At 35.1% G+C, this 17,537-nt stretch overlaps 2 protein-coding genes across 2 annotated transcripts; one reads left to right on the top strand and one right to left on the bottom strand.

The window, feature by feature from the left end:
- On the top strand, nt 1-351 carry LOC140147045 (uncharacterized). The gene has a single exon (XM_072168818.1). It carries the CDS (start codon nt 1-3, stop codon nt 349-351), a length of 351 nt encoding a protein of 116 aa, XP_072024919.1.
- Nucleotides 352-2,722: 2,371 nt separating this feature from the next.
- LOC140147952 (uncharacterized) lies at nt 2,723-8,224 on the bottom strand. Its single transcript, XM_072169745.1, has 6 exons — nt 7,975-8,224; nt 6,928-7,160; nt 5,912-6,203; nt 4,831-4,865; nt 4,074-4,163; nt 2,723-3,765 (listed from the first exon to the last, which is right to left on the bottom strand). The coding sequence occupies exons 2-6, from the start codon at nt 7,158-7,160 to the stop codon at nt 3,540-3,542; spliced, it is 876 nt and encodes a 291-aa protein (XP_072025846.1). The 5' UTR covers nt 7,975-8,224; the 3' UTR covers nt 2,723-3,539.
- Nucleotides 8,225-17,537: the final 9,313 nt, after the last annotated feature.

Below are 17,537 nucleotides of genomic sequence, written 5' to 3' on the forward strand. Positions count from 1 at the left end.
ATGATAGACACTGGTACAGGTAAAAACATCATGAGCACAGAAACATTCAAGAACTTGAAAATCAGACCACAGCTAGAAAAAAGTCATGATGACAGACCACTTTATGGTTATGGTGGCAAGGCACCACTAGATGTTGTTGGCAGTTTTACATCACAGACAGCATACAATGATGTGGAGATTGCGACAACTTGGTATGTCGTAAAAGGTGACAGAGGAACAGACTCTCTGTTAAGCTTCAGCAGTTCAAAGGAACTTGGTCTTGTTGCAATAACCTACAGTATCGCTAGTAATCTTAGTGAAGATGTGTTGCATAAATATGATGTTGTGACTCAGACATGTTCTTATTCTTGAGTGCCGTTTCACACAGGGTTGACATACTATCTTAGATTAAGTTAGATACATAAGGTTGACATCCTGATACATGAATATCAGAGGGTGTAAGACACTACAGTATACTTTTGAACAACCCTGTCAAATCATTAAGGAGGAACAATCCATCTTTAAATACCAGATGGTATATGCTACATCACACTCATCAACAACAACAAACAGTTCAAAACAATGTTTAATAGTTTAGTACTGTTGTTTGATGTTCACAGTCATACAGTGTACATATTATACCTTTTACAATATATGAATATGAACTTCCCAATCACTTGAGAAATAATTTCAAACTCATGAACTCACAACCAAGTTCTGGCAGGTATCTAAAATCTATGGCACAATCTTTAATTTTATAAATACTTATTTTTGGTAATAAAACACAAAATACACAACAAGTATTTCATGCAACTTGTTTTGTCGTAAGAGAAATAAAACATTTGATGAATACTCCTTAAGTTTAAAAAACATTCTTAAAAAGTCAGAAAAATAGAGAAATTTTTGAAAGATCATCCATTACCTACGTATATACTCACAATACTTATGTGATTTGTGTGGCATTGACATCATTTTGGCTATATTCTTAATTGCACTATTTTAAGTATGGTAATTGAGCATAATTATACTGAATTCATTTTGAATATGGCCAAAAAGTCTTATTGACACAGAGTATATTTCCGAAGAAATCATCAAAAAACTGTCCAAGTAGTTTCAACTGTGGTATACCACATTTTCGACTAATTCAGCAGTTTTTTGATGATATCTTCTGAATTACACCAATTTGGAACTCCTAATTTCAGTTTTTAGGATCTTTCATTTGATATCAATTACATGATCATGATGATTATCATTAATAAAAACACTGTAGACTACCAGTTTTATGCTGTATTAAATGTCAGTAATCCTATAAAGATCAATTACATGATCATGATGATTATCATTAATAAAAACACTGCTATTAAATGTCAGTAATCCTATTAGTCGCATTTACAAGGAACATTTACATGATCTGTTTGCATGAATGCTTGAAAAGTACAACATTTTATGTTATACATAAGTTTTAAAGAATTTGATTTTCCAAATATATCAGGTCATCTTCCATAAAGCGCACTCATCTGGTAAAAGATGTTTTAATCAAATATTGCACTCTTTGCCCCACACAATGACAAGTTTGACCAATTTAAGGGGGTACTACACCCCTGGCCAATTTTGAGCCCATTTTTGCATTTTTTTCAAAAATTATAGCACATTGGTGACAAGTAAGATATGTATATTATAGGGGCAAGGACTACAACTACTGTACTGAAAATTCAGCAACTCAAAGCAAGTAGTTATTGATTTATTGATCAAATATTGGTTTTCCCTCATTTTTGAGTGTAACTCCACAACTGCTGTCTGTGCTGAAATAAAATTTCCAGTGCAGTAGTTGTAGTCCTTGCCCCTATAATATACATATCTTAATTGTCCCCAATGCGCTATAATTTTTGAGAAAAATGCAAAAATAGGCACAAAATTGGGCAGGGGTGTAGTACCCCCTTAAAGCAGGAATATACAGTGGCATAGCTAGCAGGGCCTCCAAGCAGTTAATGTCAAAATTTCTGCCCGCTTTTCAATATAAATAGTCATTTGAAAAACCGTTTTAAGACCAAAAATCAACTTCATTATAATCAAATTAGTGGTATTTGTGCAAATTTAATTGTGCAGATTGTTTCAGGAATTAAGTACCATACTGTATCCTTGCCACAATCATTAGCTATATGCCACCAGGGTTATATACCCGATGACGCCAGATATAGTCCCACCCGCTTTTGGGTGAACATTTTTCAAAATTGGGGGTGGGACTATACTCGAATTAAAAAAAATTTAAAAAATTAAAAAAATTTTAAGTTTTTTATTTTTTCGGTTTTGTAGTGTCCCTAGACCTAGACCTAAATGCTAGGATCATTCATGGTTGACCTAAAAAAAAAAAAAATTTCAAGATATTTTGTATTTTTTAATATGAAAATTGATGATTTGTATTCATGTCATAGTCTATTAATGATTTCAAAATGCATTGAATTTGAATGCATTTTGAAATCATTAATAGATTATGACATGAATACCAAGTATCAATTTTCATATTAAAAATACAAAATATCTTGAAATTTTTTTATTTTTAGGTCAACCATGAATGATCCTAGCATTTAGGTCTAGGTCCTGGGACACTCCAAAGCCGAAAAAATAAATAACTTACAAATTTTTTTTAATATGTAAATTGATACTTGGTATTCATGTCATAGTCAAAACAATTTTTTTTTTTTTTTTTTAAATTTCTGAAATTTTTCGAAAATTTGGGGTGGGACTTTACTCGAAGGTGGGACTATACTCGCGTCAGTACGGAAAATACATAAGATAAGCTTATGTAACTCTGAGAGTTAAAATTGCCACTGTCATAGGTATTAACCTCATGTAATTATACTCATGCAGTCCAGCCGCTGTTCTTAAGACACATATCATGGGAGCGGAAAACACCAAATTTGTGTTTAATGACCTTTGACGTGAGCGACAAGTCTTTCACTTCACGCGAGTGTCCTTGACAATGCAGTGGTCATGAAAAGTTTAAAAAGATAACCTCTGCCCCAATAATCCCAAGATTGTGTGAAACTTCTCCCCGGAGGATGCATGTATCATAAGAACTCAAATGATAGTCATGTAACAAACAATTGATAAATGACTAACTAACATTGAAGACTTGAGTTCTACAGTCTATTGTGGGAATTCCAATTGAATGGACACAGCTTTCAATAGCGTGACGATTTTTTGCGTACACTTAATGATGCAAGCTAGCGTGTGCGACTGTGCTTGAGTAACGTGGAAGTGACTCCAAACATGCCAACATACTCGTACTTGGTGAGCACTGTTTTTAAGGTTGTGCGTTCTCGTTGTAGTTTGAAATACACAACATACGATCTCGGTTGGATCGAGTACAGCTGTTGAAAGCTGCGTTCATTCAATTGGAATTCCTACTATACATGCAGTCACAGTTTGTCTTTTCTCAAGACGGGATAATACAAATTATGGAACAATAACCCCTCAATGACATCTTGACAATAGGCTAATTTCCTGCATGCTTACATGAAGAATGGACCCTGAAATGTACCCATAAACAATATAATAAATCACTTGGCCTCTGAAGGCTTTACACAAAACCTGTACGGTTCAGCATCTAGTCCTTTTTCACTGAACACATCAAGATAGAATGAAGCACCGTTCCATATCAGAACCAGTCCAATAATGCTGAGAAAGACACAATGAGCATAGAAATACTTGAACCACAGCACACCAATTAGCATTGTCATCAGTGTGTACAGCCAACTTAGGGTGACGAAAACTACTGGTTTATACCTGAAATAGATATAATCATAGAAAACATTAAAATACTGATGATAATTATGCTAATCCTGTGCACCTTGGCAGTGACAGCAGCACCAGGGGGGCATGGTCAGTGCCCCATCCAGTAAAAAACCCCAAATAAGTCAGGCAAAAATTGTGTCACTTGTGAGAAAGTTTGGGAACCGCTGCTTTATATAAAAATCTTTTTTATGAATATAACCCAGGTCTAGAGCCTTTGGATAGATATTTATGGGTACATACATAATTTGTACACAATCAAAAAAACTTTAAAAATATCTTTCCTGCATTTTTAAACTTACTTTGGTCCAAACACATTAAGAACTTTGGAAATGATTCCACCTGAACTGCCTGTCATGTACCGATATGTATCCCAGTACTGCTCGTCTGGTCTGTAGAATAGAAATAGATGATGTTACATCATTATATATATATATATGATTTCTTCATCCAATTTTCAGAATTCCTCCCAAAAGAACCAAATACCGGATATTTGAGCACTTTAACTCAAATTTAAAATGCAAATCACCCAGTTGGGCGGAAACGCACTTGACTAAAAACTTTTGGCACTTAATGGGAAGTTACTGACCAATCAATATAAAATGGTTATTTCAATTTGGAGCCTCAAACACTCAAAACCTTTATACATTTGGCTAAGTTGAAAGCAAAATATGTTAAATTACTACAGCGACCTGACACTAGCAAAAGTAGCCCAATTTTAGGCAGATAGCCGCATGGTTTTTTGAGTAGCAGCAAGTGATTACCAAGTAGCCCAATTGTGTGCCTAAAGTAGTGTGACATTGGCATCACTGAATAGAGTTTATAGAACAGTTTGTACTTATTGGTCAATAATCTTAAATTGACCTATCCCATAAGCCTTTGCGAGTACACCTGAGATGTCGTCATTTGACGTCAGTACACACACCAGGCCAACATCGTTACTGCGCATTGCAAGTCAGTGTGACGTCAAATGACAACATCTCAGGTGTACTCATAAAGACTCATGGGATTTACCGAAAAGGTCAATTGAAATTAAGAGACAAAATGAGCAGTACTCACTTAACACAGATGTACACAACTGTAAAATACATTATCTGAAAAGAAAGAAAACAAAATGAAACTCATATCAATGGAATAGTGCATTAGGCTTGAGCCTCAAACTTTTAAAAATGTTCTCAAGCTTCCATCAAGCTTGGCCACCAAAATCTTAAGCCAATAGATCAAAGTGTCATGTCAAGGCATAAAAGATTATTATATTCAGAGACCTTAAAAACCTACATCTAATCATTGCCAATTTTTATAATTAAATAAAGTCTAAACCCTTCTTTTTTCTTTTCAATTTTGCAAACTGAACTTATTTTGGAGCAATCTTTTGACAGAATTTATTTTCGAACATAGTGGCATCAATTTCTGATGAAGTCAGAGCCATACCTGACACAACTTTTTCAATCCCATGGCAGACATGTTGAAAACTTGTTGCTTGCTATATGGATTCCAGTTTAAGACATGAGCGCAAGAAGACCATAAGTCCACTTGGCCCCTCAACATGTATACAAGTTGCGTATGGTTTCGTATAGTTTGGTAACGTTTTATACATGTTCAGGGGCCAAAACAAATCTTTCACAACCGTTCATGATGTTTTCACCCTGGAACATGTATTAAACATTATAAAGCACTAAGAAACTAAACGTAACTTTAGTGTATACATGTTGAGGGGCCACATGGACTTACGGTCTTTTTGCACTCAGGTCTCTGTTGTGAAGCCTCTCTACTCATGACCAATTTTAGAGGTTATTGATTGATCAAGTTCTCAAAATGTCCAGAACAAAATTGCGCTTCTTGCTGCCATTTCATTTTTTTCCTATTGTGGTGAAGTCTCACAGAATTACCCAACTTGGTATTTTACTTGCCCTGCTTCAAATTCAACAGATCAACCACAAATGTTCAGAATAGGGTGATTTCACAAAAAGTAATTAGTTCAAATCTGCCTCCAGAAGACATGACGCATGGAACAAGTACAATGCAAATGAGTCAATCAAGATCACTTCAACTGGGGATTTCTTTCTTGCTTTTAATATGCACACATCATGTCTTCTGGAGGCAGATTTGAACTAATGACCTTTCATGAAATATCACTTACTGTGTGCAATACGTAGAATCCAAACGGCACAGCAACAATCCATTCCCACGGCAACCTGTCGTCCGCACCCAGATCAATACTAGCAAAACTTGTATACCATGGCATAGATGTGCTCGGATACCAGCGTATTGCAAATGTTGTCAATGCAGGTAGTATATGGATAAATACGGATGTCATTCGGTCCAGACTGTGGAATGCTAGGGTGTTACGATATGTAATGATAGCGAATAAGAGAGGGCCGTTAGCCACTGCAAAGACTACGCAAAATACTTCTTCGGTACCGGGACATGCCCTGCAAACAATGTAGGAATAAAAAATATGTTAACAATAAAAATTGTCTAACTTGTATGTTTATTAGTTTTCATTTAATTTATATGCATGGCCCAGCAGGCAGCTTACGCTTAGGAGTAACACAGCCATGTGCTGTGTACATGAAAAATATTATGTGCTGAAAAAAACACACTTTTAGATGTATGGAAGTAAAAACAGCTGATCCTTTTGGCTGAAGTTGATTGATTTTGACTGAAATGTTTTGAAAAAGTACAGAAAATGTTCAAAATAAGTTTGCTAAACTATTTCATGCTGTTTTAGGACCCCCCAAACAGTTTTTTTCCTCACCATTGATAAATTGTTTGTCACAAAATCTCAGCATCTGTAGAACAATATTATTATTACACACACACCCAAATTATATCTGACGTTGACCGAAGATAAACTGGCTGCATTTTTAATGTCCTGGTATAGAGTTTTGATTGTGATACCCAACTTGTTGTTTTTTCGCCTGTCCTACAAGTGCGCAGGAAACCAACTAAACGCTATTGGTCTATTCCATTTGAAATCCATACAGCCCCTGTAGAAGACATGACCTTAATCTCCCACACAGGGGGTGTAGATTCAAATGGATTTATCCATTCACTCAAGTAACCCCATTTGAAGTTCACACACCCTGTGTGGAAGATAAAGGTCATGTCTTCCACAGGGGGTGTATGGATTTCGAATAGCCTATTGGTACTCACCATAAATAAATATATAAGAGTAAATTAGCAAAGTAGCAGAAATCTACCAGGAACAACTGCCACTTCACGCCCCAGTACAACCAAATACGCAGACCGACGAGGAAGGGGGCGGCTCCTGTGTAGAAATAGGGTAGTATGCATGGAAAGCCAACAATGCCATAACCGACAACCATGAGACATGTGAGGGATGTAACAAACACTAGCTTCTCCATGCAATTCTGCTGCTCTCGCATCTGTACATGCAAATATAATGATCACAAAAAGAATAGTTAGTTACATTTGGGTGCATCAATTTGCCTCTTAGAGGTGTACATATTTATATCTAGATCATTCTAGTTTTTCTTTTAAAAAGTAATACAATAGTAGTATAGATAATAATGGTACATTGCAAACTGCATGCATGTACTTGCGTTTGTACGGAGAACCTCATTTTGATAGCAATTTAGGTGGCTGATCCATGAAGAGGGGTGAATCAGGGTGATCAACTGTTATATGGATCCTCAATGATTGAGGGGCTCAAATACCGTACTTCCAAAATAAAGCTTAAATACAATTATAACATTAGTAAAAATCCTGTGTTTTCTATTGTTTTTGGAAGGTTCAATGGACCATATTAATGTTTCAATCATAACATGTATCTCAAAACTAATCTCTGCCAACATCAGAGCCCATTTGTGATGGATTGGATGGTCATAAATGCAGTTCACATCTATATGTGACCATCCTCCACAACTGAGCCCGGATGTTGCCAGTGCCACTATTGAGATAATGCTCCATTGAACTTAACAATAAACAATAGGAAACAAAGGATTTATTGACTGTTTTATTGATTTTTCACTACTTAAATGTCAAGTACTATAGACATGATATACATCATTTTAAAGCTAATTTCAAGCAGAATATTTTGGTTGAATATCTCAAAAATGATGATTGACGACTTCAGGGCTCAGTTGTGCTGGATGGTCACATATTTGCCTGAGAAGTTCCCAAGAGGAAAATGATAATTACTTGAAACAAATTAGACATAAAATTAAAATATACCATTACCTTTTCTAGAATTTTTACAGTATAGTTCTTCAATTCTTCTATGCCATTATGAAAGTCCTTTGGTGGCAGTAACTCAGCACCAGTCTTGTTGCCATTGTCGCTGTCCTTATCAGCAGTTTTTTTTCACCATGTGTAGTGGTAGTGGTGTTTTTCGATGCAACTTTATTTGCCCACATGAGGTTAGAAACCCCAGAGGATGCTGGTGCTACCTCCAACTCGTTGGGGTTTGGTTCTTCAACTGGAATTCTAAAATCTGCAGGTAGAAAAAGTAAAAAGTAAGTTGACATTATTCAATGATAAAAATTTTAGGCTAATGAAATGAAATGATAAGATTCTTGTCACATTTTTTTCAGTGAAATACACAATGTACAATGTATGAGGTCATGATTTCATTATTCATTATTTTGGAAAAATTCATTATTGTCAAAACTTTCATTTACATGGCTATTATCTATATTGTTGATGAAAGACCATCTCAACACAGGTATTAATGCTTAGATCATCATTACAGACATTTTGCAACAGATTGAAAAAAGATTTGAATTTGTTTTGATTAAAATGAAAAGAAATTTGCAATTTTTGTAATCACTAGAAACATGATGAGGTAATTATTTTATTTTTGATAGACAAATCCAGAAAATAAAACTCATGTTTCTTAGCTTTCGATAGCAGGGTATGCCATCTTGATCACAGGTGCTTTCCAGGCTCACTGCATCTCCAGCGGGAACTGGTAGTCTCGTTCCTCACGATGTGATGTATGCTTAATCAGTGAGTCATATCGTGGTCAAGAGAATACATTCCAATGTCTCTGTTCATGGTTTTGTCGCCCCTCTGCGAATCCATATTGCTTCGCGGATCTTTCTGGTGTGTTGATTTGAGTCCTTGTCTATGATTTTCGCCCCCTCCCAGTTGATAACATGGTTTTCTTGAGAAATGTGGTCAGTAATGGCGGACTTGTTTTATTCTGTCAATGATTCTTTTCTTTTTGCTCTAGTGTAATTTCTGTTGCTTGTTATCTTCTCGGGGTCCTTTTGATGTTCTTTATATTTTAAGTCTTGTTGCAAACGCTCTACCTGTTTCGCCCACATACATTTTGTCACATCCTTTGCAATCAACTATATATGCAAACCAAAATTATGGCGGTGTTATGTTGACGATGTCCTCGAAATCATCCAAAAGGGCACAACCGAACAGCTAACCGAACACCTCAATTCCATAGACCCCACCAGAAACATAAAATTCACCCACGAAGAGGAGGACGATGGAAAGATACCATTTCTTGACACCCTAATCGTACGAAAACAAGATGGAACAGTCAAGTTATTGGTCTACCGTAAAAAGACCCACACAGACCAATACTTGAACTTTACCTCACAACATCCTCGTACACCAAAAACTCGGCGTAATAAGAACACTCTTAGACAGAATGCACAACATAGTGACTGAAGACGAAGACAAAAAGGAAGAGGAGGAAAGAATAAGAAGAGCCCTTGCAAACTGTGGCTACCCAAAATGGACAATTGAAAAGGTCAAACAACAAATGAAAAACAAAGCTAAGAAAGACACAAAAAACAAAAAATCAGACAACGATCCATCTAAAGGAATGGTCGTCATTCCATACATTGAAGGACTTTCAGAAAAGCTTCAACGCATTTTCTGGAAACACCGGATCGCTACTGCCATGAAACCCCAAAACACGTCAAAGAGCCTTCTAGTACATCCAAAAGATAAGCGGGATCCCAACGAGACTTGTGAAGTAGTTTACAGAGTTGATTGCAAAGGATGTGACAAAATGTATGTGGGCGAAACAGGTAGAGCGTTTGCAACAAAAAAGAACATCAAAAGGACGCCGAGAAGATAACAAGCAACAGAAATTACACTAGAGCAAAAAGAAAAGAATCATTGACAGAACAAAACAAGTCCGCCATTACTGACCACATCTCTCAAGAAAACATGTTATCAACTGGGAGGGGGCAAAAATCATAGACAAGGACTCAAATCAACACACCAGAAAGATCCGCGAAGCAATATGGATTCGCAGAGGGGGCGACACAACCATGAACAGAGACATTGGAATGTATTATCTTGACCACGTATATGACTCACTGATTAAGCATACATCACATCGTAGGGCACGAGACTACCAGTTCCTCAAGGAGATGCAGTGAGCCTGGAAAGCACCTGTGATCAAGATGGCATACCCTGCTACCGAAAGCTAAGAAACGTGAGTTTTATTCTCTGGATTCGTCTATCAAAAATAAAATAATTATTACGAACAATCCTACAGATGAAACTTTTCAATGATGAGGTAATCCTTAAATTTTCATTATTTACCACATCCTCTAGGCCTACTCCTAGAACTAAAAAAACTGCTGATTATGATCAGCAGGGGATGTCAGACATTTTGAGAGTTTCAATTTTGATTATGTCCATCTCAAGTTTCAGATAATTTAAAAAAAAAAAAAAATAATGAAAGTTTTGGTCAAATTGCAAAGTTGATGTGAGCGGGTGACTGGAAACTAATAATTTCATAATACATAGGCCTTATACGGGAAAAACATCTATATCCAAGATCAGTCAGGGGTAGTATTATACATTGGTGATACTGCATGGGCTCTTTGCTGACGAGAGAATTTAGATATAATTAATCTTATTTACCATCCCTGAAAGTTTGGTAACCATAGCACCTTTCCCTGTTAGCTAAAAAAATCCTAGAATTTAGGTAATTTAGTGTTTCTAGAAAAAAATCATAAAAAAATACCAACATTCCTTTTAAATACTTAATTAAGGTTGGTCTGAACCCTGGAATTATGAAAACTTTCGGGCCTCATAACTGCTAAATTATTAGTCTAAACAATATAAAAGTATACATTTTTAGAATGGAAATGACTTGCTGAATTCATCTGTGAGGTCAATTTGGGCCAAAATGCTCATTTTGGAGAAAATCCCAAAAAAGCGGGTTTTTAGCCCAAATTTTTAGTTACAGCGTAACAAAAAAAATTGTTTGGCCAAAAAAATTTTTTTATTAATTTTTAAAAACTAGATAAAAATATCTAGGGACCGTTTTTTCATTTTTTTGAATTTTGACCAACTTCACCAAAAATATTTGAAATTTGGGCGAAAATCAGGCTTTTTATGATTCTTTTGAAAATTTTGCATTTTTGACCATTTTTGGTGCAAATTTCTCAAAGTTGGTCAAAATTCAAAAAATAAAAAAACGGTCCTAGATATTTTTATCTAGTTTTTAAAAATTAATAAAAATTTTTTTGGCTAAACAATTTTTTGTTATGTTGCACTTAAAAATTTGGGCCAAAAACCCGCTTTTGGGGATTTTCTCCAAAATGAGCATTTTGGCCCAAATTGGACCTCACAGATGAATTCAGCAAGTCATTTCCAGTCTAAAATGTATACTTTTATATTCTTTAGACTAATAATTTAGCAGTTATGAAGCCCAAAGTTTCCATAATTCCAGGGTTAAGACTCACTTTTAAGTACTACACCCTGCCCAATTTTGTGCCTATTTTTGCATTTTTCTCAAAATTATAGTGCATTGGGGACAAGTAAGATATGTATATTATAGGGGCAAGGACTACAACTACTGCACTGGAAATTTTTATTTCAGCACAGACAACAGTTGTGGACTTACAGTAAAAAATGAGGGAAAACCAATATTTGATCAATAAATCAACTTACTTTGAGTTGCTGAATTTTCAGAACAGTAGTTATAGTCCTTGCCCCTATAATATACATATCTTACTTGTCACCAATGTGCTATAATTTTAAGAAAAGTGCAAAAATAGGCACAAAATTGGCCAGGGGTGTAGTACCCCCTTTTTAGAAAATAAACTTGGTTTGTATTATTCTGTGATATGGCTCTGTTCACAATCAATGGTAGAAATATGGTAACTGAGGGTCAAAATTTAAAACCTATTTTTTTGCAATATTTTTACTTATTACCTGTAGAAATATGACTAAATTTTAATATTTCAAACATTTCAGAGCTTAATCTTTGGATTAAATGAGTTAAATTTGGGCAAACTTGTGAGATATTCCATAATTTTGTAAAAAAACATTAATTTTGTCAAGAAATCTAAATTTAGAAAAAAAAATTGGATATTTTTAAAGAGGTAATCATTATTCAGTGGAGAAATATATAAAATCAAATTAAAATGAGTTTTTGTTTTATCATTTGGTTTATTCTACACAATTTTTGGCCATAAGTATAAAATTAAGAGACAAAATGCCAATTTGCTTAGGAAAGTTTTATTTTCTAAATATATTCTACAAGGACAATCTACATCAAATACCCTGCACAAATCCCTTCAGTAGGGGCTACTTTTCAATCCAACTCCCGGAAAAATACAACTTTTTAGCGAAGTTAAAATTTTCACATACTTGTGTTTCGGAGGTGACAGTTAACAAAGTTGAGTGTTTGGAGGTGACACAAATGTTAACATCATTTTTAATGACCCTGGATGTTCATACAGTCATTAGCTCACCTTTATAATATAATTCACATCTTTTTCAATCATTCTAAATTACAAAATGATGAACAAACTTGTTCTGCTACCACATTTTTGTATCAATGCAATCATACGGTAAAGAACAATTAAAACAAGTCTGTACCAAACAGATCGCAAGTTATAAAGTGTTCAGGTCTTCACCAAAGTTCAAGAATAAAAATTTATGACTTTTTTTGTAATGTATAAATTATTTTTCAGTTACAATTATTTACAAAATGATTACAATGCTTTCATACTTAGTAAATTGAGTGTTTCGGAGGTGACATTATAGATGTTAACACAATATAAATTACAGAAATCAGTGCTGATTTGGTATGAAATAGGATCATAATTCCCATTAACTGACTTTTTTGTAAATGTATTTAAGTAAATTAAGTGTTTCGGAGGTGACATAGATGTTAACACAATATATATATGCAGAAATGATATTTCCCATTAAAAGAGTTACATTACACATTAATTTTTGATCTAAATTAGTTAAATTGTGTAGTTAATTTGTAATGAATTGTGCAATGTGACATGTCTTCAGAATTAAACCAATTTCCAATTCCCCTTCCAGGCAGTAGAATAGGTTTTGACAACTGACTGATGAAATACAAATTGCAAAGTCTTCTGAGCAACATCGAAGTTGTGAAAATTACTGGTCCCGAGATGTTGTGAGTTGTACCTATTACAATGTATATGAAGTGCAATAAATAATATATCTTTTTAATTGTTTGTATATTTAGAGCTACATGTATTACCAAAGGAGTAAGCTTAGTTGGTTAAAAAACAATCTCTTGCGAATACTAAGCAGCTTTGATGCATTAGTATTTTATTGGACGTGATGGGGAGTCGTAAGTGCCAAACGCCTCATTTAGTTTGTAGGTTTTGAGGTTTTTGGGTTTTTGAAGGTCAAATGGTCTACTTTGTGACTAAAAGTTGACCAAAATAGGGTTATTTTTAGGGAATAAGGTCCAAAAAGATCCACTTTGTAGATAAAAAGATCCACTTTTTTGTTTCAGCAGTCAGCACCCCCCCCCCTAATTCAATCCTGGCTACGGACCTGGTTATTTGAGTTTTCATCATAAAACAACCTTATTTATAGATCAATGATACGATACAACTAACATTTAGGCCTATAAATTAAGCCAGCCATTTTAAAGTTTGTACCGTATAAACTGTGGGCTGTGACGCCCGGCCGGCACTTGGGGTCTGTGGTGGTGCCGTCGGCCATGTCGCGGACTTCGAGTGTTTGGGTTCCGGGGTGGGCTCTGGTGTTGGAGACCTGGGGGGAAGGGGGGCACTGGCCTGGGCGGCTTTCTGGAGGCTGGGGCGCCTTTGGGGGGGCCGTCCTTGCCGGTCGAGGCAGGAGTCAGGCTGTTTCGGACGACGTGTGTTGCTGTCTTTCTGTGCGGGTGCGAGTCGTGGGTGATTGCCGGGGACGTGGAGGGCGGGGTCGATGCATTTGCGGCATCTTGCTGCGGGATCGTGTTGAACATCGGGCGTGTGGATCGGGTTCCGGATGGGGCCATCTGCAGCCTGGCCGGCACCGCTCCGCTGGTTGCCGGAGTCAGGGTTCATCGGCTCAAATTTCTCGGTCATGTACTGCGTCTTGATGATGGCGAGCCTGTGAAAGAATATGCGCTTTATATTCCACCATATGGGAAGAGGAAACCGGGACGGCCGCGCACACTGTACTTACAGTACATGTATGTCCAGCACCTCAAAATTGTTTCGCTTGCCCAAGATCGCATTAGTTGGAGAAAGCTTGCCGACTGATGATGATGATGATACTTAGTATGCATTGTTGTATGCCAACGCAAGGTTCTAATGTATACAATTCTATTAAATTATGCAAAAAGACAATGAAAATTGATTTCTTGGAGCTAAACGACCATAGGTGTTAAATGTAACCTTAATTTTATATTGTGTTATTTTTTTTAATTAATTTACGTTCTCTGTGGATGTGTGGGTGTGTGGTTTCATGTACATTGAAAAAGAATATCTTGTTTTATAAATTATAATGTTTTCTCTCAGGTTTTTTCACTTTTCAGATTTCACATTTTCTTGGGCAGTTGCGTAACCTTAGGCCTTATAAGAATTGTTGATTTTTTTCAACTTTGTTTTCTTTCCAACCACTAGCACCCTAGAAACCAACCAAACTAGTTCAGCACAATGCTTAAGAGTTGCCCATTTCAATTATGCAATTAAAAAAAACCAAATGCATTAAAATGAAACAAAAATGTAAAAGGTAAAATCTTGAATAAATTAAAATGTAGAAATTTGGAAGTAAATCGAGTACTTTCACATGATAAAATCCAAATCAGGTATTTGACCTACATTTACCCAGGCTTGGGCATTCTAAGTGCTTGAAAATTATAAAGAACTTCGAAATAGGATGTAAGAAAATGACCAATTAACCAAAACAGCTTTAATTTGTTCATAATTTTTACAAATAATAAAAGATTTAAATTACAATTTCTATAAAAGCGATTAAAAGTGATTTAAATCACAATTTAAATCAGTGATTTAAATCAAACAGCCCTGGGCCTTTCAGTTAAGTTATAGCCTTTCTTTAATGTTTCTTTAAGGGGGTACTACACCACTGGCCAATTTTGTGCCTACTTTTGCATTTTTCTCAAAAATTATAGCGCATTGGTGACAAGTAAGATCCATATTATAGGGGCAAGGACTACAACTACTGCACTGAAAATTCAGCAACTCAAGGCAAGTAGTTATTGATTTATTGATAAAATATTGGTTTTCCCTCATTTTTGATTGTAACTCCACAACTGTTGTCTATGCTCAAATAAAATTTCCAGTGCAGTAGTTGTAGTCCTTGCCCTATAATATACATATCTTACTTGTCACCAATGCGCTATAATTTTTGAGAAAAATGCAAAAATAGGCACAAAACTGGGCAGGTGTGTAGTACCCCCTTAAAATAAAAATTGCTACAATTATCACTTTCTGTAATGAATTTGCAGTTGCAGTTGTAAAATGTATTAAAAAAGTAAATTATGTAAACACACATTTGAAACAAAATAACAGCGGAAGTGTCTCGGGCTTTTTGATCTCATTGTGAAGCTAATGTTAACATAGTATGTCACCTCCGAAACATAGGAAAGTTAACTCAGAAACATGTGTATTTTAAAATTTATTCCAAAGTTCATTTGCCCAGAGTTGTTCTGAGAGTATTAACTTTTTGCAAGCTCTTGTCTGGAGGAAATTAATGTATAAAGCCACAACAAATATGGTGTAAATGTATGTTAAAATTAAATGTTAAATCAGATCTGGTAACGGAGGTAGAAAACTGGTATATGTATCCAATATTTTAATTTATTAACATCAAACATGTACCAGTTTACATTCAAAGTGCAATATTCAGGTTACACTATTCATTTAATGATAAAACTACCATTAAACCTACAAATCCAGGGTTATTTACTCTGGAATTGCACAAAAAGTGTTGTAAACATCGGGATGTCACCTCCGAAACACTATTTTCTAGTTCCATGTAACTTTTATAGATATTATGTTTACAATGAAAACAGGTTTGGTTCCACTAGAATGTACAAAGGGTGAGTAAGTAGGCTACTACATTCACATTCAGTTGAAATGGGCTTCTCTAAAGCAAGGATAACCTGGATAATGTAACTGGGCCGTTTCGGACGTGACAACTTGTTTCGGAAGTGACAGGTGCTAACGGAAACTTTAGAATATGCCTCGGAAATTTAAGCGATATGGTATTTTTTCATACCTGTCATTTATATGTGATATAAGTACAAAAGTAAAATTTTAGTGTGTTAAAAATTACACACAGTGGCCTATGGAGCAGTGTAATACACATCATGCATAACTCGCAAACGCAAAATCGGAATCAACTGAAATTTTGGGAATAAGCTTTTTTCGTGAATATCTACTGAAAAATGTCATAAAAGAGGATGCTAGGATCACGAAATCCTCCTTTAATAACAGAATTAGAATGAGAATAAATATAACCTCCGGCAGGGTCTTAGCTAGAAATTGAGGGTTGCCCGTCATTTGAATGAAATTGCCTGTCTATTTGACCTCTAAAACATTTACCAGATAGCCCATTGGGGGTTCAAAGAGTTCAAATATGTGCTGATATGGCCAATTGTTCTACAAATTGGGTCTACTAAAAAGCTCAATTAGCTTCTCAAAACATACAATTTATAATATGGTCATTTTCACGGTAAAGGGTGTAACTTTTGGTTTTTTGGGTCAAAATTTCAAACCACTTAAATATGTTTCTGTTTACTGTAATCATGCATAGAAGCAACTTAAATTCCAGTAAAATAATGTTTCAAGGCTTATACCTTTTGATTTCTAATAAAAAATTTGACATTTCCATAAGATATTGGTTAAAATCTTAGAAAAAATGTATTTTACATAACCTCAGAAAATTATGACATGAAAGCTGGAATACATGTGAAATCCCATTCCAAAGTAAGTCAACAGATATAAGTTAAATTTTATACCATGTTTTGCTATGTTTGTAATTGCAGTTTTGAAAATTTTTAACATCAAGTGTCATTTACAATGGAAATTTCCAAACCTTAAACATATTTTTTAAGTTTTAATTGGGTTCCTAAAATAATTTGAATGCCTAACTTCATGTACAAATACTACTTGATGAAAGGAACCTCCCAGCTAAGTTTCACAGAAATTGGAGTTATTTTTTAGAATTGGCAATTCAAGCGATTTGTGTTTCGGAGGCTTCAGTTAACAACACAGGTGATCATAAAAGTAAAATATTTGGCTAACCACTACAAGTTGACATAAAAAATAGGTAAAAAATATCACAATTACCAATTTTCATGCTTTGCTTCTAAGTATTGAATTTCAGTTGTGACAAAAATTAAATTATCACAGCAAGTCATTTTTTTTTGTTTCGGAGGCTTCATGTTAACAATTGTTAAACATTGCAGTTGTAGTTTTTTTTTAACAACAGTGTTGGGATCATCTAAGCTGTTATTTTCTTGTGTATATTGAATCAATGATTCTATGCGGCAGATATTGTAGATTTATCACATG

This window comes from Amphiura filiformis, chromosome 3, assembly GCF_039555335.1.
Source record: "Amphiura filiformis chromosome 3, Afil_fr2py, whole genome shotgun sequence".
NCBI lineage: Eukaryota > Metazoa > Echinodermata > Ophiuroidea > Amphilepidida > Amphiuridae > Amphiura > Amphiura filiformis.

Coding starts and splice junctions, on each gene's coding strand:
- LOC140147952 (XM_072169745.1), bottom strand. CDS start 7,160: ATGCGAGAGCAGCAGAATTGCATGGAGAAGCTAGTGTTTGTTACATCC. Junction 4,866..5,911: donor GATTCTACGTATTGCACACA/GTAAGTGATATT, acceptor CTTTCTTTTCAG/ATAATGTATTTTACAGTTGT. Junction 3,766..4,073: donor CTTAATGTGTTTGGACCAAA/GTAAGTTTAAAA, acceptor TATCTATTTCAG/GTATAAACCAGTAGTTTTCG.
- LOC140147045 (XM_072168818.1), top strand. CDS start 1: ATGATAGACACTGGTACAGGTAAAAACATCATGAGCACAGAAACATTC.